This window comes from Salvia hispanica, chromosome 2, assembly GCF_023119035.1.
Source record: "Salvia hispanica cultivar TCC Black 2014 chromosome 2, UniMelb_Shisp_WGS_1.0, whole genome shotgun sequence".
Lineage (NCBI taxonomy): Eukaryota > Viridiplantae > Streptophyta > Magnoliopsida > Lamiales > Lamiaceae > Salvia > Salvia hispanica.
In genome coordinates, this window is record NC_062966.1 from 37,721,484 (window position 1) to 37,746,483 (window position 25,000).

The 25,000-nt window shown below is 37.8% G+C and overlaps 5 protein-coding genes across 5 annotated transcripts; 1 reads left to right on the forward strand and 4 right to left on the reverse strand.

The window, feature by feature from the left end:
- Window positions 1-23: 23 nt before the first annotated feature.
- LOC125208609 (putative disease resistance protein RGA3) lies at window positions 24-2,724 on the reverse strand. Its single transcript, XM_048108260.1, has one exon. It carries the CDS (start codon window positions 2,684-2,686, stop codon window positions 287-289), a length of 2,400 nt encoding a protein of 799 aa, XP_047964217.1. The 5' UTR covers window positions 2,687-2,724; the 3' UTR covers window positions 24-286.
- A 3,204-nt stretch (window positions 2,725-5,928) lies between these two features.
- Window positions 5,929-7,320, reverse strand: LOC125206941. Its single transcript, XM_048106154.1, has one exon. It carries the CDS (start codon window positions 7,318-7,320, stop codon window positions 5,929-5,931), a length of 1,392 nt encoding a protein of 463 aa, XP_047962111.1.
- Window positions 7,321-11,617: 4,297 nt separating this feature from the next.
- LOC125208612 lies at window positions 11,618-13,287 on the forward strand. Its single transcript, XM_048108264.1, has 2 exons — window positions 11,618-12,708; window positions 13,035-13,287. Exons 1-2 carry the CDS (start codon window positions 11,631-11,633, stop codon window positions 13,067-13,069), a joined length of 1,113 nt encoding a protein of 370 aa, XP_047964221.1. The 5' UTR covers window positions 11,618-11,630; the 3' UTR covers window positions 13,070-13,287.
- Window positions 13,288-15,530: 2,243 nt separating this feature from the next.
- On the reverse strand, window positions 15,531-19,317 carry LOC125206942 (putative late blight resistance protein homolog R1B-16). The gene is made up of 2 exons (XM_048106155.1): window positions 19,099-19,317; window positions 15,531-18,166 (listed from the first exon to the last, which is right to left on the reverse strand). The coding sequence occupies exons 1-2, from the start codon at window positions 19,315-19,317 to the stop codon at window positions 15,599-15,601; spliced, it is 2,787 nt and encodes a 928-aa protein (XP_047962112.1). The 3' UTR covers window positions 15,531-15,598.
- A 1,307-nt stretch (window positions 19,318-20,624) lies between these two features.
- On the reverse strand, window positions 20,625-23,779 carry LOC125208611. The gene is made up of 2 exons (XM_048108263.1): window positions 23,731-23,779; window positions 20,625-22,210 (listed from the first exon to the last, which is right to left on the reverse strand). The coding sequence occupies exon 2, from the start codon at window positions 22,198-22,200 to the stop codon at window positions 20,815-20,817; it is 1,386 nt and encodes a 461-aa protein (XP_047964220.1). The 5' UTR covers window positions 22,201-22,210; window positions 23,731-23,779; the 3' UTR covers window positions 20,625-20,814.
- Between the last annotated feature and the right edge of the window lie 1,221 nt (window positions 23,780-25,000).

Here is a 25,000-nt window from a genome sequence, read left to right on the forward strand (position 1 = left end):
GCCAATTTCTTGAGTTTAGGAAAGACAACAACATGGTTACTTGATGAAGCTTCTATTCCCAAAAACTCCCGTCCCAAAAACTCCATTTTACTCAGGCCCACCAATATGAGATCTTCCAACAAAGGTAGTTTTCCCATAGGCGTCAATGACGACAAGTGAAGATGATTAAACAGATGAATATGTTTTACGAAGTTGAGGGGCGATGACATCCAACGCGGAAGTGCATAGCCAGCGTATCCCTCAATTTCGAGTTTACTCAGCTTCGGATGGGGCTGCAAAGCTTCTATTAACTCCAGCGAGAGCCTGGAATTCTCCTCCTGACCAGAATGATATTCCCATTGACGACTTCAGAGAGAAATAGTATACGCAGTGAGTGAATGTGTATCTTCTTCCTTAGTTCTGCTTCTCCTGCGGTCCTAGCCAACTCTTCCATATCAGGTATGGTGTCCCACCAAATTTCCAATCTTAGAGTTCCAGTAAGAAGGTTTAAGTTTTTCAACACTTCAAACTTGTTACCATCACTTGCTACTCTGAACGAGTTCTCAATCCCGAAAGAACTTATATAACCAAAAGTGCGGAGACCACTTAACTGAGCTACTCCTTGAACCAACCGACCTTGACTTGCACGAGCACGATCAATAAAAATGTGTTGGAGGTTCGCAGGCATATGGATCCCTTCTGGCAGATTGTAGAGGTCGGTGCAGTATTTGAGATTCAAGGTTTGCAATTCAACCAGTCTACAAATACCCTCTGGCAAATCCCTGAACAAATTCCAACTTAAGTCAAGGTTTCTCAAGTGTACCAAATCTCCAATTTCTCCAGGAATATTTCTTAAGGAGCATCTTGATAACAATAGAGTTTGTAAGAAATAAAGCCTGCATATATTTTTGAGGTCTTCATCCTTCAACTCATTACCACTCAATTCCAACCATCTGACGTGAATCAACTTTTCCATTCCTTGCAGAAGAGGATCATGGAAACCCCTTTCCAATCCGAACACCCTAACACTTGATATGCAATCACAAAGACCAACATGTCTTCCCTTGTCCATAACTAAGCTACGATACTCTTTAGCTTGAGAAACTAAAAGAGGATCACAAACTTGACAACTTTCCTTTCTCATTTTAGCAACCTCATCTTTGTTATCATTCTTCCTAAGAAATACAGCAAAATCATGTACTATATCATGCATTTTACACCATTCTATCTGCTCCCCCGACTTACTTTTCTCAATGTCTTGAAACAATGAACGCATTGCTAAATTGTTCAAGTACCTTCGCCCTTTGAGTTCCACTTCACCGTTTCCACTAACAGATCCCAAATAACCTAAAGCCATCCACTCTTCTATTAGTCTATCCGCATGAATTTTGTGATCTTTAGGATAGACGGCACAATATGAAAAGCAACGCTTAAGAGGTGGGGACAAATCATTGTAGCTTAGAACTAAATGAGGAAAAAGATCTACTTCCGCATTTTCCAATTGCCATATTTCACTCTTCTCCACATCTTCCCACTCTTGCAAATTATATTTGAATTGCAAAAGTCTTCCCAAAACATTTGCAGCAAGAGGCAAGCCACTACACTTAGTAGCTATTTTCTTGCCAACACTCTCAAATTCTTCCAATTCCTCCCCATCCCTTCCTGAGAGGGATATCCAACGCAATAATGACCAACATTCTTCATCACTAAGCTGTTTTGGGCGATAAATATCATTATCTAAGGTACCCATCATCTTAGCCGTAGTCACTTTTCTTGTTGTCACCAGAATTTTACTACCCACTGCACCTTTTCTAAGATTGATTTTCAAGGGTTCCCACTCATTGTATTTCTCTGTCCAAACGTCATCAAGAACGAGAAGAAACTTCTTTCCTGAAATACAATCTCCGAGTTTTTCTAGTACCAATTCCAATTGGTTAATGCCTAAAGGAATAATCTCTTTTGTCACACTCCCAATAATTCCTTTAGCAATTGCAGCCAAATCAAATGGATCAGAAACACAAATCCATATTCTTAATTCAAAATAACTCTCCACTTGAGCATCATTGTAAACAAGTTGAGCGAGAGTTGTTTTTCCAATTCCCCCTACCCCAACTATAGATAGAGTTTGGGTATCAGCACTAAGTAATTTTTTCACTATATTACCCTTATTCCTCTCTACGTCTGACCCACGAACTTTCTCAAATTCAATAAAAGATGTGGATTGAACTCGCCAAGAATTGGGCATGGGATGATCAGTTGGAGGCAGAGAGGTCACAAATTCAAAATCATCCTTCTCCTTTAAAATCTGATCCAGTCTGACTTTCACATTTTCTATTTTCTGTCCAGTATCACGACGAACAGAAACTTTCTTGAAACATAAAGATGAAGATGGGATGAAGGAGCAGCATACCTTTTGCTCAACCGAAGCTTTCATCTTATGTTTGAGTAGATAGTAGTCCCATTCATCCAAAATGTCGTCCATCTCATAAGCTGTGTTTTCGAGCTTCTTCAACCAGCTTTTGACGCTTTGATCCTTCACTCCTCTCTTTTCTGCATCATCCAACACATTTCTGATAGTCCTTAACTTGTCTGAAAGATGTTGAAGCTCCTTCTCAACGCCTCTCACCAAATTGACTTCATACCGAATGTTATCTTCGATAATAGCTGCAACTCTCTCCACAACAACAGAAATCACAGCATCCGCCATTATCACCAGCTTAGTTACTACAACAATTTGGAGAAGTATTTTTCTATTGTGTTTTCTTATCTTCGAATGGTTGCAAGGTGGAAATCAATCCATTATCTGGATTTCCAGCTTTAACTCAATAAAAACGCAACGGACAATGAAGATAAGGTTTAGATTTTTGACGTTCTTATTCCAAAAATATTATAGTCACACAAAATTTAAAATTAGTTTTTTTTTTTTTTTTTTTAAATGAAGAAATTCATCAATTTTCTCTTTTTAGATTGAAATTCATTTATTTGGTTGGCCCGATTTAATATTGCTCAGACAATAATCATCACACCCCATTTCCGTACTCCCAGAGTACTTTATCTTCAATTTTTTTAAATTGGGAATTCTCTTAATCACCTCTTCATCGCACTTGAAATTGGGGATCTGGGATAAGCAATCTTCTTTCAACATTCTCAATATGCCTCAGTTGAGGCATTTTCCAAATGTTAGTACGCGATATAGACCTACGCTGACAAGAGACGATCAATGTCTGCAAATTCCAAAGACGATAGAAAGAAGAAAAGGTTGAGGATATGCTATCAACTTCAACAGCGAGGTGCTGCAAGTTAACATTTCGACGCACAAGAGAATACGCATAGTTTTCGTATCTGCATGTGCGAAATTTGTATTCGTGTATTGTCCTCAACAATCCAAATTTCCGACACTTTGGAACTTCCCCACGCTCGCAAATGATGGAACGAGCATGTGACATAGATTGCAAATCATCAAGCACTTTCTGCTTTGAACTGTTTCTGCGTATAACAATGCGGCGGCGTTGCCTATTCATGTCTCGAGGACTATATTCACCAGTCACATGATAAAACCCTTCTTTCTTGCTCTGGTGCACACATAGGTGTCTGACCAAATCGTGAACTTTGACTTGTTTTACATTTCCAGTAGAACCATACTCATTAACAAGGATGAGATTTCTATTGACCAAGTCTTTTAAGAAACCGTGAGCGTAAGCGCAGCAAATTTCTTCAGCAAACCGTGATTTTACAGAAATTCAAGCATAGATTTGCAGCTGCGATCCCATTTCTCAGAAAATACAAAGGAGAATTTGTATCCATTCAATCAGCGACATTCTACCCGAACAAAGAAGGCATCATGATTTTAGAAATTTTCGGGAAAAAAGTTTCAAAACTGAGAAAATCTCGGAGTTTGTTTCACCTTCGAGAGATTGATGCAGGTTGGAGGCTTCTTTAATAAATAGGAGGATCATCACGCAGCACAGGGGAACGGATAAATTTGGGGGGAATTGGCTTGACAAATACTAAAAGCTTTATGGACGCCAACTGTTTGATAGATTGTCTGAGAGAGGGCGAAGAAAGGAGTGTGTGGAGCTTCTATTGAAGAATGGTGTTGTTAGTATGCCTTGAATCCGTTATAGTTTTCCGCTAGCCGTACGGGGGTATCGCTGAATAATATAGAAGTAGCCCGACGCTATGACATGTTTCTGTTTTACGTCTTAATTTTGTATTGGGCCTAGCCCATCGTCTGTGTGCCTATTTATATAGAAGTAGGGCGCATAACTCTGTAATCTGAAAATACACTGAACAATATTGTTCTCCGTTTCTGCCCGTGGACGTAGCCTACACAACGTTGGTGAACCACGTAAATCTGTGTCTTCTTTACGCTTCTGTTTACCTCGATTACACAATTGCTCTGTTATGTCATAACAGGTGTTGCTGTCACACTCCAGTTAAGTAGTATTTCTAATGATGTGTTCATTTTTATTATTTCAATAATATATACTCCCTCCATCCTGGATAATTCGTCCTAGTTTTCCATTTCGGTCCATCCCACATAATTTGTCCCTAGTGGACCTCATATTCCACTAACTCATTCCTACTCACATTTTATTATAAAATTAATATATAAAGTGTAATAGTATGGCCCTTATAGGCCCAATCTGCTCCACCAGTAACCGGCCCATACTTTGTTGGGCTTGAGCCCAATCTCCAGTGGTGCCCTACACGTGGCAGAATGTGGTGGTGAGTTGGGGCTGTGTCTTTTATATACTGGTTCCTTCTCTCTTCCGACTTCACTTTTGCTTCTGCCTCTCTCCTTTTCTCTCTCGTTTGTGAGTGTGGAAAAACTAGGGTTTTCTGTTCCCTATCCTTCTGGTGTTCTCTCTCTGTGCTTAAGGCTTGAGAGTGTGATCTCTCTTCTTTCTCCTCTGTGTGTGTATACACTGGTGAGTGAGTAAGCTGAGTGTTGGGAAACCTCTGGTTTCTGGTCAGACAAATCTGTCTGTGTGAGAAGTGGTTTCTTGTGGTTCCAGAGGTTTGGGTGACTGGTGTTTTGGCCGTGGCTTTGCCTTGGATTGTCTCTGCAACGAGGAGGTTGCTGGATCTAGGGTTTCTGTGGATACGGTGGAGTAGATTGGTTATCTACTAAGGTTTCTCCATTGAGGGGAAAATCAATTGGTGACTAAGGAATTGAGGGTCGGATTTATAGACCTGTGCAGTTGTACCTGGTGCAACTTGAGCCTATAAATTGTTCCTGATCTTGTTTCTATTCTTTGGTTGTTCCTGAGTTCTTTTACTATCTATTGTTGAGGTGAACGCTTTTAATCCGTGTGTTAAGTGTTTCAGGTGCAATAGAAGGAGTAGAAGACAGTAGATCTAGTAGTGTAATAGCTAGATCAGTTTCTTGATTTTATTACTTGTAATCTTGGTTGAAGTATAGACCTTACATAAAGGTAGGACCCACAATCCACTAACTTTTTCAACCCACTTTTCATTACAATTCTTAAAACCTGTGCCCGGTCAAAGTGACCCGAATTATCCGGGACGGATGGAGTAGCTGGTTTGGTTACATTAATCCTTGCATAAAATGTTTTAATTGGAATGGTTTAGTGTTTATGTTCGATTTTAATGCTATAATTTCATTCTATTGTTTACATTTAACTATGACCTTTAAAGGACAATAATTCATAATGGCTTATTTGTGGCTTTTGAAATTTAAAGATCCTTTTACAAAAATTGAGAGCTTGTCTCTTGAGGGTTTGTGGATAAGTGAGCTTGTCCAAGTGACGATCTTGTTAATTGGATATGAGTACATGCACACCCTTCCCATTCTTTGATTGAAATCAACAGGAAATCGTACAAGAAAATCCAGAAATTGAACACACAACAAGGTAAAAAACAAGCAAAAGCCGACGAAACAAAGCCTTGAAGGGAAGGGAAAGTAAAAGAAGCAGAGAAAGTACATTAATTGGGGAGAGTGAGCGATTGAGCCTTTTCGACCTGGAAGTTGAAGTTGTAACAACTGACGCCAGTGTAGGAACCGTCATCCTTGCGGATACGAGTGATCGAGCCGTCGAGTGAACTCTTGTCTTGCTGAGTGTAAGAGAAGGGAACAGTGCAGGTACCCTTTGTCCCAACATACTTAACTACAAGAGCACTCTTAGGGGGCACATTAACCGAAGCCGAAGCCGTAACAGACGTTGTAGTGGTGGTGGTGGTGTCCCACTCAAACGCTCCAGTTATTTCCAGAGAGACGGTGATGGAGCCACTCTCGATGAAGGGAATGCCTGCTTCGATGGTGGCGCTGACCCCTGCGGTGACAGCCAAGCTCTGGCTGAAAGTGTAAGATTTCTCGTCTTGATACGTGATCTCAACTGCCATAACAGCCTCCTCGGATGAGTCGTTAACAACGACGGATTGGCCTGCAATGTAAGGCTGCTCGTCGGATATTGAGCTTATTCCCATATCATATTTGACATTGTAGATCTTTCTTTCCAGAACGAGCTCTTGCACCACGAATTTCGCTATGTTGGGAAAAGTGGAAAGATTAGCGTTGAGGCAGTCGGTGAGACCTTCGGCGGTGGTGCGGCCGCAGAAGCGCTGGACGCCGGTGTTGAAAAGGGCAATGCTGTTGTCACCAACTTTGACCGGCTTAAAAGTAATGTAGTTTGAATCTTTTCCGATGCATATCCAATTAGGACTGCTGGCCCAAAGAGTGGGACTATTAAACTGCATGCCTGGCGATATGTAGACGTCTCCTAGCGGTACCTGATCGAACCAATGGGCAGCTGCCACATTGTTGGGATCGTCGGAGGAGAACTGGAGGTACTGGACATCATCCTTTGAGTGTAATTGAAGATATTTGCCGTTATCTCCTTTGAAGGCAACAGCGCATTCAGTTGGGAGTTTAAGTAATGTCTCCCAGTCCACATAGCGGAATCTGGTGGACGACGATGGAGGATCTCGGATGGAGAAGCGCGGCTGATCACCATCAGCTCGAACAATATATTGTGTGGGGACGTGGATCAACTCGAAGACCCCGTCTTGATCAGGAGTAGTTGGCTCAAACAAGGTGCAGGATGAGCGTGTAGTGTCTTCCTCGGGCATGGTGTTTTCAGCAACCAGAAGGCCGTCGTTGTTCCGGCTCCAATATTTGTTCGTACGAGTATAGCGCAGGTGAACGTACTTTTCGTCAACCAGGGCTGGCTCAACTTCTATCTTCGCGTATGGACTTAGCACATCATCTCTAATACAAGATACAATACCGTCGGCTTCACCCTTGTACATCGCAAACGTCGCGTAATACGTTTCGCCTTCAACCATTAGCCTGATGAACCTTGGTAAGTTGGATGCCATGATCTCGATCGCCTTTTCTCAAACCTGCTCGTAGATATATCATCAAAAAACATGTCTACATAAAACTCACAATAAGTAAAACACCACTTTTGTATGTGTCACGATAGATAAAACACACCCATATTTGAATATTTTTCTAATACTACATGCTAAACTTTGAATAAATACTCCCTCCGTCCGCAAAATATTATCCATATTTGATTCGACACGAGTTTTAAGAAATGTGAAGAAAAGTGAGAGGAAAAAGTTAGTGGAATGTAGGCTCCATATTTATATGTTAGTTTTATTATAGAATGTGAGTGTAATGAGTTAGTGGAAAGTGACGTCTATTTACCAAAAAAGGAAAGGAAAAACAAAGCAAATTGGACAACATTTCACGGACGGACTGAGTTAGAAAAATTGGATAACATTTCATGGACGGAGGGAGTGAGAAATTATATGTATCAAATAATAATTTGGACTTGCACAACATAAAGACGAGGAAAGAAGATTACTATACCGGAATTGAAAAGTAGAAATGCTAAAGCTTCAATATGAGTCAAACTTGGTTGTGTGGTTCTTTGTGGGAAAGAAATCCACTCTATTTATGGATGAAGTTGAGATCTAGGTTCCATTTTTATAGTCGTTTAACCAAATAAATTAATTAATTTGGCACATGGTTCATCTCTTCTTAATTATTATCTCACCAAACATATATGCTTCAGCCGGCCATATTTTGGAACGATTCACCAATATTTTAGTTTCACAAGCATCGACCTTTTCCCACAACTACAATATCAAAACATTTCAAAATGAAATACTCAATGTATTTTTTTTAATTTAATTAAATCCTCAATGAAAGCTCCAAATCCTACATTGATCTAGCAATATTATTTAAATTATTTTTGGAACAAACAAGCATCGATACCAAACTTTTAAAAAAAAATGTTATCATAAAAACCTTGTTATTTGATTATAACTTTGAAGTTTTAAATGTCGGTTATATTCTGTTGATAAAATCGAGAGAAAAAAAAAACCTTGCGTTTGCATGTGTGATTATGGATTCATGAAATGTAATAATACTCTCTTTGCCACTATTAATTAATGCAAATTAGGTAAAGTGTGAGAGAAATAGAGATAAGAAAAAGTGTTGAGGGAACTTGGAGCATGTGTTGCCAAGGATGTCATTCAGTGTAAATTTAATTCCATTGCAGAATGACATTTTGTATCCACTTTGTATAAGATTTTATTTTTTATTTTTTTCGTATCCTTTTGTAATACTATGAAATACTATGTCATTTTAAGAGGTACTATTATATTGTCATGTGTTAGTTCCATCAATTTATCGAGGGTGGAATATGATATAAATGTTTTTAAATATATGAATCAAATAAACCAGCTAATTAGTAGGTTTTGATTTTAGGACAAATTGCCAAAAAATCATCAAGTTTGGTCAATTTATGGTCAAAATAGTCGATTACTCCCTCCGTCCCAGATAATTCGTCCCAATTTTCCATTTCGGTCCGTCCCACATAATTTGTCCACTTCACTTTTACCATTTTTGGTAGTGGACCCCATATTCCACTAACTCATTCCTACTCACATTTTATTATAAAACTAATATATAAAGGTAGGACCCACATTCCACTAACTTTTTCAACCCACTTTTCATTACAATTCTTAAAACCCGTGCCCGGTTAAAGTGACCGGAATTATTCGGGACGGAGGGAGTATATCATAATATTGACAGTTTTTTCAATTGTACCATCGCATCAAAATCTAGCATCCTATGCATCTTTAGCAATTTTTCATGTCTATTAAGTCTATATCTTTGGACATTCTAGTAGAAAAAATTTCCAAAGACAAGACTATATACAGATACATAAGATAGTCAAATATTTTGGCATTGAAACAATTGAGAAAAATCAAAGTTATGATCGAATCGGTTATTTTCAAAGTTGCAAGGATTGACCAAATTTGATGGGTTTTTCTGACAATTTACCACTGATTTTAATTAGATTTCGTGTTCACGGACAAATAATTTCGTGTTCTTGGACATCCTCGTACTCTCCATACAGCAAAGGTGGTTGGTCTATAGAGATCTGTGTCTCTGGCACAAATAAAATAATACTCCCTCCGTCCCCCATTAGGAGTCATGGTTTGACCGGGCACGGGTTTTAAGAAATGTAAAGAAAAGTTGGTTGAAAAAGTTAGTGGAATGTGGGACCCACTTTTTTATATTGGTTTTATAATAAAATGTGAGTGAAGTGAGTTAGTGGAATGTGGGACCTACTACCATTTATGGTAAAAATGAAGTGTGACTCTTAATTGGGGACGGACCGAAATGGAAAAAAGTGACTCCTAATGGGGGACGGAGGGAGTACTATACGCACCTGAGCTCTTCTACAATTGAGAAATATTATAATTTGATACTTCTTTTTGAAAGAATCGATGAGAAATTAAATATTACAATATGAATCTAGAGATAAGTGTTTTTGGCACAAATAAATAGTATCGTACTACTATGAGAATATCAAATTGTTTGTACAATCATGCGTCATGTAGTATAAAGAAATGATAGTATGTTATATACCTATTTTGACTCACATTCATATTTGATTGTTAATTTTATTTATATATTTAATTTAATTTTAATATATCAAAAAATATTACTATGAGAAATTTTAATTTCATAGTCCATAAAAATCAAAGCTCAATTTGCTCGTTTTCTCTATAATTTCCAATAACATATTTAATGTATTAGAAAATTATTTTTTAAATATTACAATAAGAGATATTATTCATTTAAATCATGAAATGAGGTGAAATTCTACGAGGTCACATAAGATTTGTAAATAAAATATTAAATCATAAATTTGGTCAAATTTTATTTTTTTATGTACAGTAATTTCAGGATAAAAAATAAATTAATTTGAAGCATAGCCTCTATCTTCCTCTCTCTATAAATAAATGAAACTAGCAGAATATTTGCATGGAATAAGGAGAATACTAATATCATAATCAGCCCGTGATATAACACGTGAAACTATACATAAATTGGATTACTATATGCCTAGAGATCTGCGTCTAGTCCAATGAAAATAAGAGAATCGGATTCCTTTGATAAAAATGATAGTTTTATCAGATGAGATCTATGAATTATTTCTAATTCAGTTTATTAGGAAATAATTTAGTTCATAATTTCTATGTGGAATAATATATTTATGCTGAAGTTAAATGCACCCCGAAATCCACATATTTTACCCAATTATGAATCAAAACTAATTACTAATTACTAAATACTAATTACTAATTACTAAACAAAACTAAAACAAGCAATTGAATAACCAAAATCCATCACAATTTCAGAACTTTTTTCCTTAAATTTAGAATACATTGTTTATGTCACTATATAACTCAAGTAAACACATTGTTTTTGTCACTTACTTCTTTATACTCCCTCCGTTCCCGATTAAGAGTCACATTTTAACCAGACATGAGTTTTATGAAATTTTTAAAAAGTTGGTTGAAAAAGTTAGTGGAATGTTGGATTAATTTTTGTATATTGATTTTATAATAAAATGTGAGTGAATTGAGTTAGTAGAATGTAGGACCTACTTACTATTTATGGTAAAAATGAAGTGTAACTCTTAATTGAGGACAGAACGAAATGGAAAAGTGTGACTCTTAATCGGGGACGAAGGGAGTAACTTAAATTGATTACATATTATTGGGCTTTTTAGTTATAAAGCCCAAACCTACAAACATGTTTGTAACCCGTAAGCGTAAGCCCAGCAAATCGAGAAGTCTCCAATTTAATCGACTGTAAATCGTGAAGCCTTTCTTCAGCAAACCGTGATTTTACAGAAATTCAAGCTTAGATTTGCAGCTCCGATCCCATTTCTCAGAAAATACAAAGGATAATTCATATCTCTTCAATCAGCGACATTCTTCCCCAACAAAGGAGGCATCAACATAGAAATTTTTGGGAAAAAAGTTTCAAAACTGAGAAAATCTCGGAGTTTGTTTCACCTTCGAGAGATTGATGCAGGTTGGAGGCTTCTTTAACAAATAAGAGGATCATCGCGCAGCAGAAGGGATGTGAAAGATGATGAGGCATCGATGTCGACAGCATGGCCTTCCTTCTCATGTATGCTGCGTCAGCATCTAGTCAGCTGATGAGTAGACGTCTAGTCAGCATAGATATTTTGATATTTTCTACATGGTATCAGTTGTGATTTGATTCTACTTCCGCTTTTTTTCTTCTTCTTCTTCTTCTTCTTTTCGTCATGCCGCGTGGTGGCAATACAAATGCCGTTCAAATTCCTCCGATGGAAGATATTTCCAGTCCATACTATCTTCATCCTAGCGACAATCCGAGCTTGCAGCTGGTTCCTCATGTCCTCACTGGCTCCAATTACATTAATTGGAGCAGATCAGTCAACACTGCACTTTTGGCGAAGAACAAGATCGCTTTTGTCAATGGCGTCCTTCATCGGCCACACGATGATGATCTGCTATTTCCGGCGTGGTTGCGCTGCAACAGTATGGTTGTATCGTGGCTTCGCAATTCTATATCTCCTCAGATCTGCTCCAGCATAATGTACCTTGAAGATGCTCATGAGATCTGGTCGGATTTACGCATCCGATTCTCTCAGCTCGATTCTGCTCGAGCTTATCAATTGAAGCAACGCATCATGTCTCTGAATCAAGGAAATGACGATGTCAATGCCTACTTCACAAATCTTCGAATCGTTTGGGATGAATTCAAGCACTCTCAACCGATTGCTTGGTGCATTTGTGCGAATTGTAGATGCAATAGTGCCTCGAAGTGGCATGAGTATCAAGAGCAAGAGTGCACAATGCAGTTTTTGATCGGACTAAATCCTGTCTTCTCTCAGATCCGATCCAACATTCTCTCTATGGTTCCGTTTCCTCCTCTATCAAAAGTTTTCTCACTTGTTTTGCAGGAGGAAAGGCAACGAACTATTGATGGTTATTCTCCAGTTATATCTCCCTCTATGAGTGAGCAACCTTATTCAGCTAATGCTGCAACATCTCAATCTTACAATAAGGGGAGACTTTGTTCACACTGTGGTAAGAGTAATCACACGGTTGACAAATGCTTTACTCTCCATGGTTTTCCTCCAGGATATGGTAAGGGGAAGAACAAATTTGGTGTTGGTGCTAAGGAGACTAAATCTGTTAATTTTGTGGAGGATTGCATTGAAGATTCATGTGATAAATCTGCTTTCTCTCCACCAATGAGAATGCCTTCTCAGGAGCAGTGTCAGCAGCTCATAAATATGCTTCAGTCTCAACTTGCTGTTGCTGCCACTTTTGTTCCACCTACTCCCACTTCTGCTGCACCAAATATGCCTTCATCCCCTCACAATGTCCCTTTCACAGGTACTACTTTTTTCACCAAATCCTCTATCAATTCCATCTCTAAATCTCACTCTGCTTGGCTCTTAGACACTGGAGCCACACATCATGTTTGCTGTGACTTGTCCATTTTTAATTCCTCTTCACCAATTCAAAATGCATCTGTAAACTTACCTAATGGTGCTACAGCTCCTGTAACACATATTGGAACTGTACGCCTAACTCCCTCAATCACTCTTTACTCGGTCCTATATGTGCCTACTTTTTCCTTCAATCTCATTTCAGTGAGTTCCCTAACCTCATCTCTGCCATGTACTGTTATCTTTACTCATGATTCCATTGAAATCCAGGGAGCTTCTCAGGAAATTGTGATTGGGAGGGGTAGCAGATTGGGAAATTTGTACACTCTTGATATCTCTTCTCATTCCAAGAAATTTGAAGGTTCTGTCATTCCTTCATCTTTTACTTCATATTTTGATGTTTCTTATGCCAATTCTGTTGCTAGCATAGATGTTTGGCATAGAAGGTTGGGACATGTGTCCTTTGGAAAACTAAAATCTATGTCTGATGTTCTTAATTTTCTCAATAAAGCTCCTTCATTATGTGATATTTGCCCTCTTGCCAAACAAAAACATCTACCTTTCTCAAAATCTGACTCAAATGCCATTAGCTGCTTTGACCTTATACACTGTGATGTTTGGGGACCTTTTAACCCCTCCACTACTCAGGGTTACAAATACTTTCTCACCATAGTAGATGATTGCTCCAGATTTGTCTGGACCTTCTTGATGCATAACAAATCTGATGTTAGAGCCATACTTCCACAGTTCTTCAACACTGTCCTTACTCAGTTTTCTAAAAAGATCAAAGCCATTCGTTGTGATAATGCCCCAGAACTAAACATACCCTCCTTATATTCATCCTTTGGAACTGTTATTCAACATTCATGTGTTGAAACTCCTCAGCAAAATGCCCGGGTAGAAAGAAAACACCAACACCTCTTAAATGTTGCCCGCAGCCTTCTATTTCAGTCTTTTCTTCCTATCCATTTCTGGGGGGATTGCATTCTCACAGCTTCATATCTAATAAATAGAGTTCCCTCCTCTGTTTTACCAGACAATATGACACCATTTCAAATTCTCTTCCAAAAACCACCATCTTATTCCCAATTAAAAGTCATTGGGTGCCTCTGTTATGCCTCAACCTTAGAACGGGGAAGGGATAAATTTTCACCTAGAGCCATTAAGTGTGCCTTGCTGGGATATCCTTCTGATTACAAGGGGTATAAACTCATTGATTTGGAATCCATGCAAGAAATAGTCACACGAAATGTCACCTTTCATGAGGATGTTTTTCCATTCTCACACCTATCTCCTTCATCTTTTCCCACTTCTCCTCAAACTCCACAAATTTCTGAACACATTTCCCCTACCTCACATACAGATTCCATCACCTCCCCTCCAAATAACCCAAATGTTTCTAGTCATGGCAGAATTATAAAACCACCATCTCACCTCACTGATTTCATCTGCAACTCAGTTGCATCATCTACTCCATATCCCATTTCTTCTTATTTCAGCCTAGCTAAACTCTCTCCTGAGTACTTAAAATACGTAGTACTCATGTCTGCCATATATGAACCTGCCACATACAACCAAGCCTCCCAACACAAAAAGTGGCAGCAAGCAATGCAAGATGAACTGGCAGCTTTCTCAAGAACAGATACTTGGTTTGTCACGGTTCTACCTCCTGGTAAAGTTCCCATTGACTGCAAATGAGTTTACAAAGTTAAGTATAATCCTGATGCTACAGTAGAGAGATACAAAGCAAGGCTAGTTGCTAAGGGATTCACTCAACTTGAAGGAGTGGACTTCTTAGACACCTTTTCTCCAGTGGCCAAACTTACTACAGTGAAGATGCTTCTTGCTTTGGCTGCTATCAAGGGTTGGTCTTTATCTCATCTTGACATAAATAATGCCTTTCTCTATGGTGACTTAGAGGAGGATATTTATATGACTTTGCCTCCTGGATATGATGTTGATTGGCAGTCTGTTGAAGGGGCAAATTCAGAATCAACTCTTGTGTGTAAATTAAAGAAGTCTCTCTATGGTTTAAAACAGGCATCAAGGCAATGGTATTTGAAACTTTCTGAAGTGCTAAAGGGTTTTGGGCTGCAACAGTCTGCCTCTGACCATTCATTTTTCTTTAAGAATGACAGCAATGGCTTCTTTGGGATAGTAGTGTATGTTGATGACATTCTAGTTGCTACTACTCATCCAGAAATGACTGAGGATTTCAAGCTTTTCTTGTCACAACACTTCAAGTTCAAGGATCTTGGAGCTCCTAAATACTTTCTTGGACTTGAGATTGCAAGAAACAAGAAAGGAATATTAGTTTCTCAAAGAAAGTATACAATGGATTTGTTGAGAGACACAGGAATGCTTGGATGCAAACCTTCTGCTGTTCCTATGGACCCTCTAAAAAAGTTGAGATTGGACTCAGGCACACCTTTGAAAGATGCATCGAAGTATAGAAGGCTTATTGGAAGATTATTGTATCTGTGCATCACTAGACCAGATGTGACCTTTGCAGTTCATAAGCTGAGTCAATATGTATCAAATCCGAGTGATGAACATTGGGAAGCAGCTGAAAAGATTCTCAGATACTTGAAAAGTTCACCTGGACATGGTCTATTTTATTCAAGCAGCAACAAAGTGAGTTTGAGCATCTTTTCTGATGCAGATTGGGCTGCATGCCCAGATACAAGGAAATCAATGACTGGTTATTGTAACAAAATAACCAAACAGTTGCAACATAATATGTAGAAAATGCTCATCTGGAGAATGGAGAAGAAAATAAATCAAATTACAATTTAGAAAACATAGTCACACTATTCTTTTCTGAGTCCGCTCCTCTATCCGGTATATACAACTTCAAAGTTGGGACCAACCATACTTTGCATTGCTTCCTTTTTATGAAGTGGAACCATAACCTGAATTCCAAAGGGAAGATTCTCCCCTTGTAGATACATTTGTTCCTCTACAATCTCCTTCGCACATATCATCGCTGCTTCGCTGCAATGTCGTATCCATATGTTTTGAAGCAACGGCATGTCTCCAATTTCAGATGGGATATTCCCCAACACTTTTAAATTTTCAAGGCGAATCTTCTCAAGGCATGGAAAGATTGAGCTTGTTTCTGCGGTCCATTGTCTCAGGTTATTACACGAAACCAATCTCAAGTACTTGAGGCACGGGAATTGGTTTTCTAAGACTTCCCACTTGCCTGTTCCAAAGCATCCACGCCACAACGTGAACTTCTCAAGAAGGGGCAACGAACCTATCTTTCCCAATATCATTTCCCATTCAAAGTCACTTTTGCTCTCAAGAGTTAAGCTCTTGAGTGTTTGTGGATAAGTGAGCTTGTCCAAAGAGGCATTCCCATTAAAATGAGACTCACTGGAGATAAGTAGAGATACTAATTTAGACATACATTGAATATTGCCTAAACAATAATAATCATCATGGCTCATTTCCTTGCTTCCTGAATAATGTATCACTAATTTCTTGATATTAGGAATTCTCATAATCACGTCATCAGTGAACTTGAAATTAAGCGTTCCACTAAGTACCGCTAGATTCTCCATGACAGCAGCATCACTCGAAGGATCTACGAGTATCAATTTTTTCCTGATCCCGACAATGTGCCTAATTTGCGGCATTTTCCAAATCTCAGTAGGCACAATAGACTCATTCGAACACAATATGATCAATGTCTTCAAATTCCAAAGATGGTTGAAGGAAGAAAAAATTGGGGACATGCTGTCAACTTTAGCAACAAGGTGCCGCAAGTTAACATACCCAGACACAAGCGAACTTATGTAGTGTTCCTCTTTAAAATTACGAAATTTGTATGCGTGTATTGTCCTCAGCAATCCAAAATTTTGGCATTGTGGAACTTTCCCATGCTCGCAGATAATGGAACGAGCATGTGGCATAGATTGCAAGTCATCAAAGACTTTCTCCTCTGAAGTTTTCCTGCGTATAACAATGCGGCGTTGGCTATTCATGCCCCGAGGACTAGATTCTCCAATAACATGATAAAATCCTTCTTCATTAGCCTGCTTCACGCATAGGTCTCTAACCAAATCATGAACCTTGACTCGTTTTATATTTCCGGTGCTCCCCAACTGATCAACTAGAACGAGATTTCTATCTACTAAGCCCTTTAAGAACTCTTTCCCAATTATTTCCAAAATTTCGCCATCTACGGGTTTAAGAAATCCTTCAGAAACCCATAGCTTAATGATTGTTGAGACTAAGATTGCATCATCTTCCTCAAACACGCCCATGTATAAGAAACAAGGCTTTAAGTAGATTGGCAAATGATTGTAGCTCATTTTCAGCAATCTCAAGCAATGCTTATCATTGTCCAAGTTAACCAATGATGTTAGGTTGTTCCTTATTGACTCCCAACATTCTTGTGTGTGTTCAATATTTTTCAAAATACCTCCAACTACAACAATTGATAGAGGAAGTCCTCTACATCGGCTTACAATTTCTTTTCCAATTTCCTCCAATTCAAGAGGAAAATGTTCATCTCCAAAAACGATTTTGGAGAATAGGACCCAACTACTAACCTCATCAAGAAATTTCATTGGATGGCTATAATGATTGTTTAATTGAGAACTCAATTTTGATAGCCTAGTCGTCACCATTATCCGACTGCTATTCCCATTGTCAGGAAAGAAATGTTGTATCTCATTCCAAGACTCAATATCCCATATATCATCCATTACAATTAGAAACCTTCTACCAGACAAATATTGGTAGAGCTCTAATCCTAAATCTTCTTCACTCCTTTCACTTAGTTGGTTTTCGTCTTTTTTACTGGTTTGAGAAACAAGTTCACCTAGAATATCTCTGGTGTTGTATTGTTGAGAAATAGTAGCCCAAGCACAAATATCAAAACGCTCCTTAATAACTTGTTTAGTATAAACAGTTTGAGCAAGAGCGGTCTTACCTATCCCACCCATTCCTGTGATCGGGATGACTTGGCGACTAGGTTCGTCTGCAACAAGCTTTTCCATGATCCCAAGTAAGACCTCATCAGAGAACACCATCATGCCCCCACTACTCTTCTTCCTAGTGGATGAAGAGACGAATCTATTTCGTTGATCACGGAGCACCATCACTTTCACCGTGTTGGTCTCCACAGCCACTGTCTTGAGCCGGTCCATTTCTTCTATCACATTTTGTAAATCTTGATACAACTTGATTGGGTTACCATTATCCTTAGGACCTCGAAAGCAATTGAAGAAACGTCTGATTTTGGTTGATTTGGGTCTACTCAGCCGAACCTTGTCCATGATATGAGATTCGATAACATCTTCAGCCGCATATGCTGCATCAGCAATACGCATCTCCAATGGATCTGCTTCGTCGCGATAAGAAACCGGGGACTTGTAACCTTGGAGAAATTCCTGCAAGAAGATAACATTTTCAGTTAGAGACTGAATTTGGTGTTTGTTGAGAGAGATCGGCGGGGAAGGATGGTGTTCGATGTCGTCTATGATATGCATTAGAGAAACCAAGGCTGCATAGGCCGCCATGACCCAACTATAATTGAGTTGAAGACTTATGGAAGTTGAAATGATGAATTGTAGCATATGTGACTGATGCTGATTTATCATTTCCCAATTTAAACTATGATTTCTGATTATCATATTAGTTGGTATGGTTCCTAGAAATTTCTGAATAAATTAAAAAACAGTAGCATACCAAGTTGGTAGAATTTATTACTTGTGTAAACATTGTATTCTCCATTTCTTTTGTGTGCATATGTTTGGCATTTTGAAACTGATTATATCACATCTGGCTAATATTGAAGCAGCATTTTGTTTTCTCTCTTGTCAACTAGTGTATGAAACCTGTTCAATGATAGTAACTTTTAGGACTCGTTTGGTATGTTGTCTTTGTTTTTTGTTAAATAGGATAATGACCCCAAAATGTATCATGATTTTATATTACTCATGCCTCTATTGGTTTGTTTGATAACTCAGCTAAATTTTGCATGGACTAAAATACCCTTAATAATATGTTTGTGCAGAGTAGAGTTATCAAATTGGTTGGGCCGGGCCAGCCCATGCCCAAGAAGATCCATCATAGGGTTAAATCTAAAGTGGGCTCGATTGGGTTAGGTCGGGTCGGGTTGTATTGGGTTTGCTTTCCAACTCTATTAAATTAAAAAAAATCAGCGTAGCTAGTCGTTTGGAAATCAAAATAGTTCCATTTTGTCATATGATGCATCCAACAAAATTAGTAAATTTCCATTTTTGGAAACTTTTTCTACCACATTACACTAATGTGGATCTCACTATCAATCAATATTACTGTAACTATTTGATCTACTCACCTGAATCTTATCCACGATATGGGATTCGATAACATCTTCAGCCGCATATGCTGCATCTGCAATACGCATCTCCAATGGATCTGCTTCGTCCTGATTAGAAACCGGGGACTTGTAACCTTGGAGAAATTCCTGTAGGAAAATAACATTTTGAGTGAGAGATTGAATTTGGTGTTTGTGGAGAGAGATTGGCGGGGAATGATGGTGCTCGATGTCATCCATGATTTGCATTAGAGAAACCAAGGCTCCAATCAATTTTCAAAATTTCAACAATAGCACTTAGCAATGTTATTTTTGTTATTATAGCGTATTATAAAGTCAAGATGACAGTTCACTGCATAGCTGTATGTGGGGCAATCTTTTGTCGTTTTAAACCCAAATTATTATCTTTGAATTAAAGCGTGTAGTTTGACAATTTCTTTGATAGGGTGACATTGTTGATTTTTCATGTGCCAATTCATAAAACCGAAGAATAAATTTTCAAATATCAAGTTGATCGGTGTGGACAGGCATGATGACAAATTTTAAATATCGAGCAATTTCTAAAAAAAGTCAAAAGTATTTTTGCAATTTTGTATTTTAATAATAATTATATATATATTTATTAAATTGGTTACATTTATGATGTGAATCAAGTTCTAATTATTTTTTAATTTCATATAGAAAGATATTTTTTTTATGTATTTTATAGACTGTTAATTTTTATACGACTGCACTTAATAGTTAAAAGGCCATAAAATTGAACTGCTTAAAAGATATTGGGCTTTATAGCTAGACCACTTTTGTGTATAGGCATTGAAAAGGAATAAATTATTTTAGATTCGGAGTTATCCCTTAAAAATACAAACTATTTTTTAGTTTTTTATTTAAATTTATCAATTATTTAAATTGATAATATTTATTTAAAACTATACACCGGAGTGAGTAATTAGATTAATGGAACAAAGTGTATAATAATATAGTAGTAAAAAGTTATTCATAAGATGAATTGGGCTTCTTAGTCAAAAGCCCACAAAGAAAAAGCCCAGACCCACGATTTTTTTTTTTTTTTTTTTCAGGAAATTTTAAGGAGAGTTCGAATCTCTTCAATCCAACTTATAAAGAAGGGCGTCGAGATTAGAATAGTTTGGGAAAAAGGTTTGAATTCAATCTTCAAAATCTTGTAGGTTGTTTCACCTCCGAATTTTCAGAGATTGACGCAGGCCTTCTTTGTTCCACAGCAGAGGGAACGGAGATTTTTTGGGGGAATTGGCTGGGAAAATGCTGAAAGCTATATGGACACAAAATGTTTGCTAAATTGTCTGAAAGAGGGAGAAGAAAGGAGTGCAATGGATGGGGATTGTATTGAAGAATGGTGCTACTGTCAAACTGTGGGTAATTATTAGTTGTAAGCTTCAATTTGGTAGTTCAATAGAATGCACACCATCTGTTCGATGAAATCTCTTGCATACCAGATGCTTGTGAAAAGGCCTCATTTCAAACTGCCATATCTCACTACAAATCACACCTTTCTTTATGTATATTCATTCAGCAGCAAAGGTAAATAGTTTATTGAAGACACGGCATTCCTCGATTGAAATCAGAAGGAAATAGTACAAGAAACTGAGAAATTCAAAGCAAAACAATGAAAAGTTGATGAAACAAAGCCTGGGTCAGAAAAGTAGCCCGGAGATTTATTGGTGCAAAGTTGAAAGAAGCAGACAAAGTGAAGCATTGCCTTTAATTGGAGAGCTTGAGCGTGCTATCTCCTTCGACCTTGAAGTTGAAGTTGTAGCAACTGACGCCAGAGTACGAACCGTCATCCTTTCGGACACGAGTGATGGTGCCGTCGAATGAACTCTTGTCTTGCTGAGTGTAAGAGAAAGGGATAGTGCAGGTTCCCTTTGTCCCAACATAACTTACATCAACAGCACTGAAAGCGGGTACAATGACCGAAGTTGAAGCAGTAACGGACGTTGTAGTGGTGGTGGTCTCGTCCCACTGAAGCGCCCCGGATATTTCTAGAGAGATCTCTATGGATCCATTTGCGATGAAGGGCACACCAGTTTGAATGGTGGTGCTGACCCCGGCAGTGATAGATAAGCCGCGGCTGAAAGTGTACGATTTCTCGTCTTGATACGTGATTTCAACTGCCATGATAGCTTCCTCAGGTGAGTTGTTAACAACGACAGACTTGCCTGCAATGTAAGGATGCTCGTCAGATATCGAGCCTATCCCCATATTATATTCGACACCGTATATCTGTCTCTCCTGAACGAGCTCTCGCACCACGAGTCTTGCTGTGCTGAGGATAGAGGTAGCGTTAGCGTTGAAACAGTCGGTGAGACCTTCAGCAGTGACGCGGCTGCAGAAGCGTTTAGCTCCGTTGTTAAAAAGGGCAATGCTGTTGTCACCAACCTTGACCGGCTTAAACACATAGCTCTCCGACGTTTGTTGTATGAGCACTAACCAATTGGGACTAGCACTCCAAAACTTCAAACTATCAGCCTTGGCATGTACGGTGACGTCTCCGTTGTGAAAAGGAGAGATACTGTAGGCCGATGCGACATGGTTGGGTTCGTTGGAGGAGAACTGGAGGTACTGGTGGCCATCCTTGGAGAACGCTTGGAGATATTTCCCGTTATCGCCTTGGAAGGCGACAAGGCCGTCGGTCGGGAGTTTCACTATCGTCTCCCAGTCAACATACCGAAGCTTGCCCTCCGAGGACGGATCATCTTTGATGGAGAAGCGTGCACCATCCCTTCGAACGAGGTGTCCGGTGTGGACGTGCTTCAAGTTGAAGCCGCCGTCCTGATCTAGATCAGTTGGCTCGAACAAGGTGCATCCTGGGCTTCTCGTGTCTTCGTCGCGAAACGTGTTATTAGCAACGAGAAGGCCTTCGTCGTTCCGCCCCCAATATTTGTTGGTGCGGGTATGGCGTAGGTGAAAGTAGTCCTTACTGATGATGGCTGGCTCGACTTCTATCTTGATGTATGCGCTGAGATCTTTATCTTCAGCGCAAGATACAATACCGTCTGCTTCACCCTTGTACACTGCCAAGTGATACAAATAGTAACCTTCATCTTGAAGGGTCATAATGATGTACCTTGGAAAGTTGGATGCCATGATCTCAAACCTGCGCATATACTTTAATTCATCAACAAAACAATATCTATATATATTCTCAATAGTGTTGTTGGTAATAAATAGACAGTACGTGCACTACAAAAAAACGCTCATTAGTGACGGCAGAAAACAGCTCAAGAACTAATGACGGATGAATGACCGAAATTCGTCAGTTACTAAATTAGTAACAGATAAGTCCGTCACCAAGCCACCTACTTTTTCTTTCATTGAGTGGGTTAGTAACTTCGGTGACGGACAAATTCGTCACTAAAAACTTTTTAGTGACAAGCTTGTTATTGACGGATCTGTCAGTACTTTATCGATCAATAACCGTGGTAGGAGAAGAAATTTTGCTGATTAGTGACGAATAATTCCGTCACTAAATCGTGAGTTTTTTACATGTTGACATTGTGTTGAAAATTTTGGACTTTGTACAATATTTAAATTTGCATTTTATCACTACTCACACGTGTTTTAACGGAGATTTAATAAGGCGATAGTACAGTGTATATATATATATATACATATACTCTATAAATCGTGAAGATCTACAACAAATCGTGTTATTTAAAAATTCTAGTAATTTCTTAGATCCATACATTTTCTAAATATAAAATACTAGTATAATTTTCAAAATTTAATACTACTAATTAGTTTTACTTTTTGTTGACTCAAAAAATCACAACCACCTAATACCCTTGTGGGATCCATCTTCACTTCGAGAAAGTTGGACTATTAATATCAGTTTCAAGTATAATTGTGTATGTATTTGTAAAGTATAACACACATCTTTATAAGAGAGAACAAAATCCATCCGTAGGAAAAGGATCAAACTAATTTCAAGCTATATACTACAAAAAAAGCGAAAAATAGTGACAGCATCTAATAGCTCAACAACTAGTGATGGAATTAGTGACTGAAAAGTGTCCGTCACTAATAGTGACAGATTTTTTTCATCACTAATGCGAAGCAGTCGCATATAGTTTCAGTCATTAAAGTTACTGTGATGGAAAATTCGTCACTAATTTTATTGACAAGTTTATTAATGACAGATCTCTGGAAACTTGATCTGTCACTAATCTGTTAAGTGAAGGAATTTCACTGGTTAGTGACGGAAATATCGGTCACTAATTGTCCGTACTAATCGGTGAGTTTTTTTTGTTGTGCTATTTGTAAGCATGTAAGTCAATTACCTCAAACATGAAATAGTACCATAATATAGTATTATTACCTATTTAGATTATTATGCTAATCAACATAGATAACATATGATCATGCTGAGCAAGTACCATAATATAGCTAGTACTATCATAAATTATTCTATTTACAGAGTGTATAAAACAAAATACAGTAACGAGATAGCTAGGTAAGAAGACATGTCCAACAAACTTTGATGAAATAAGAGATGCTCAATAACTAAGACTTGCCAAAAAAATTGATAAGGAGAGAAATGCCCAACAAACTTTGATGAATTAAGAGATACTCAATAACTAAGACTTGCCAAAAAAATTGATAAGGAGAGAACATTACCGCAATTGAAAAGTAGAAATAATGCTAAAGCTTTAATATTTGAATCAAACTTGTTTGTGTGGTTCTTTGTGGAAATGCATCCACTCTATTTATAGATGAAGTTTAGATCGAGGCTACATAGTTATAGCCGTTTAACCAATAAATTAATTAATTTGGCACATGGTTCATCTCTTTTTAATTATTATCTCACCAAATAAATATGCTTCAGCCGGCCATATTTTGGAAGGATTCACCAATATTTTAGTTTCACAAGCACCGACCTTTTCCTACAACTACAATATTAAAACATTTCAAAATAAAATACTATGTATTTTTCAATTAATTAAATCCTCAATGAAAGCTCCAAATCCTACATTGATTACCGGCAACAAGAAGCCAGTCGGCTGCCCATTCCGATCTAGCAATATTATTGAAAATATTTTTGGAATATACCGAACTTTTCAAAATGAAATATTATCATAATAACCTTGTAATTTGAATTATAACTATGAAGTTTTAATTATTGCTTATATTCTCTTAATAATATTCTCTTTGTCCACTATTAATAATTGTGGTAGTGGGCCGCGTGGATTTTAACTTTAATGTAAATTGGATAAAGTGTGAGAGAAATAGAGATAAAAATCCAGCTGTCCTATGTGTCTTCATTTTTCAACTTATAGTATGTCTTATAGCAATGTTTCTTGTCTTTTAATTCTATATTTAGACACTCTGATATAAAAATTGCCCAAAGACAAGAATATCTATCCAAAAACGTAGACACATAGGATGTTAAATTTTTTTTGCTATGGTATATTGAGAAAATTTTAAAGTTATAATATAATCGGTTATTTTTTAAAGTTGCGAGATTGACGAAATTTGATGGGATTTTTTTTCCATTAGCCCTTGATTTTAATTAGACTTAATTCCCACTCACGGTCAAGTAATTTCCTATTCTTGGACATCCTCGTACTCTCCATAAAGAAAATTATGTAATTAAGTTTGTAAGGTGGTTGGTCTAGAGATCTATGTCTTTTGGACGAATATATGATAATTTGATTCTTTTTGTGAAAGAATCAATAAGAAATGATAACATGAGTCTAGAAATATGTGTTTTTGGCACAAATACATTAGTTTCGCACATGGGCTCTTGAACCCATTCAATAGATTATTCTTCAAATAGAACAAATGTTATATGTTTATACAAATGTGTCTTAGAGAATATACTTCAAATTGTTTTACAATCATGTTATCCGTATATTAGAAAAATACTTAAATGTTACGTACGATTTAA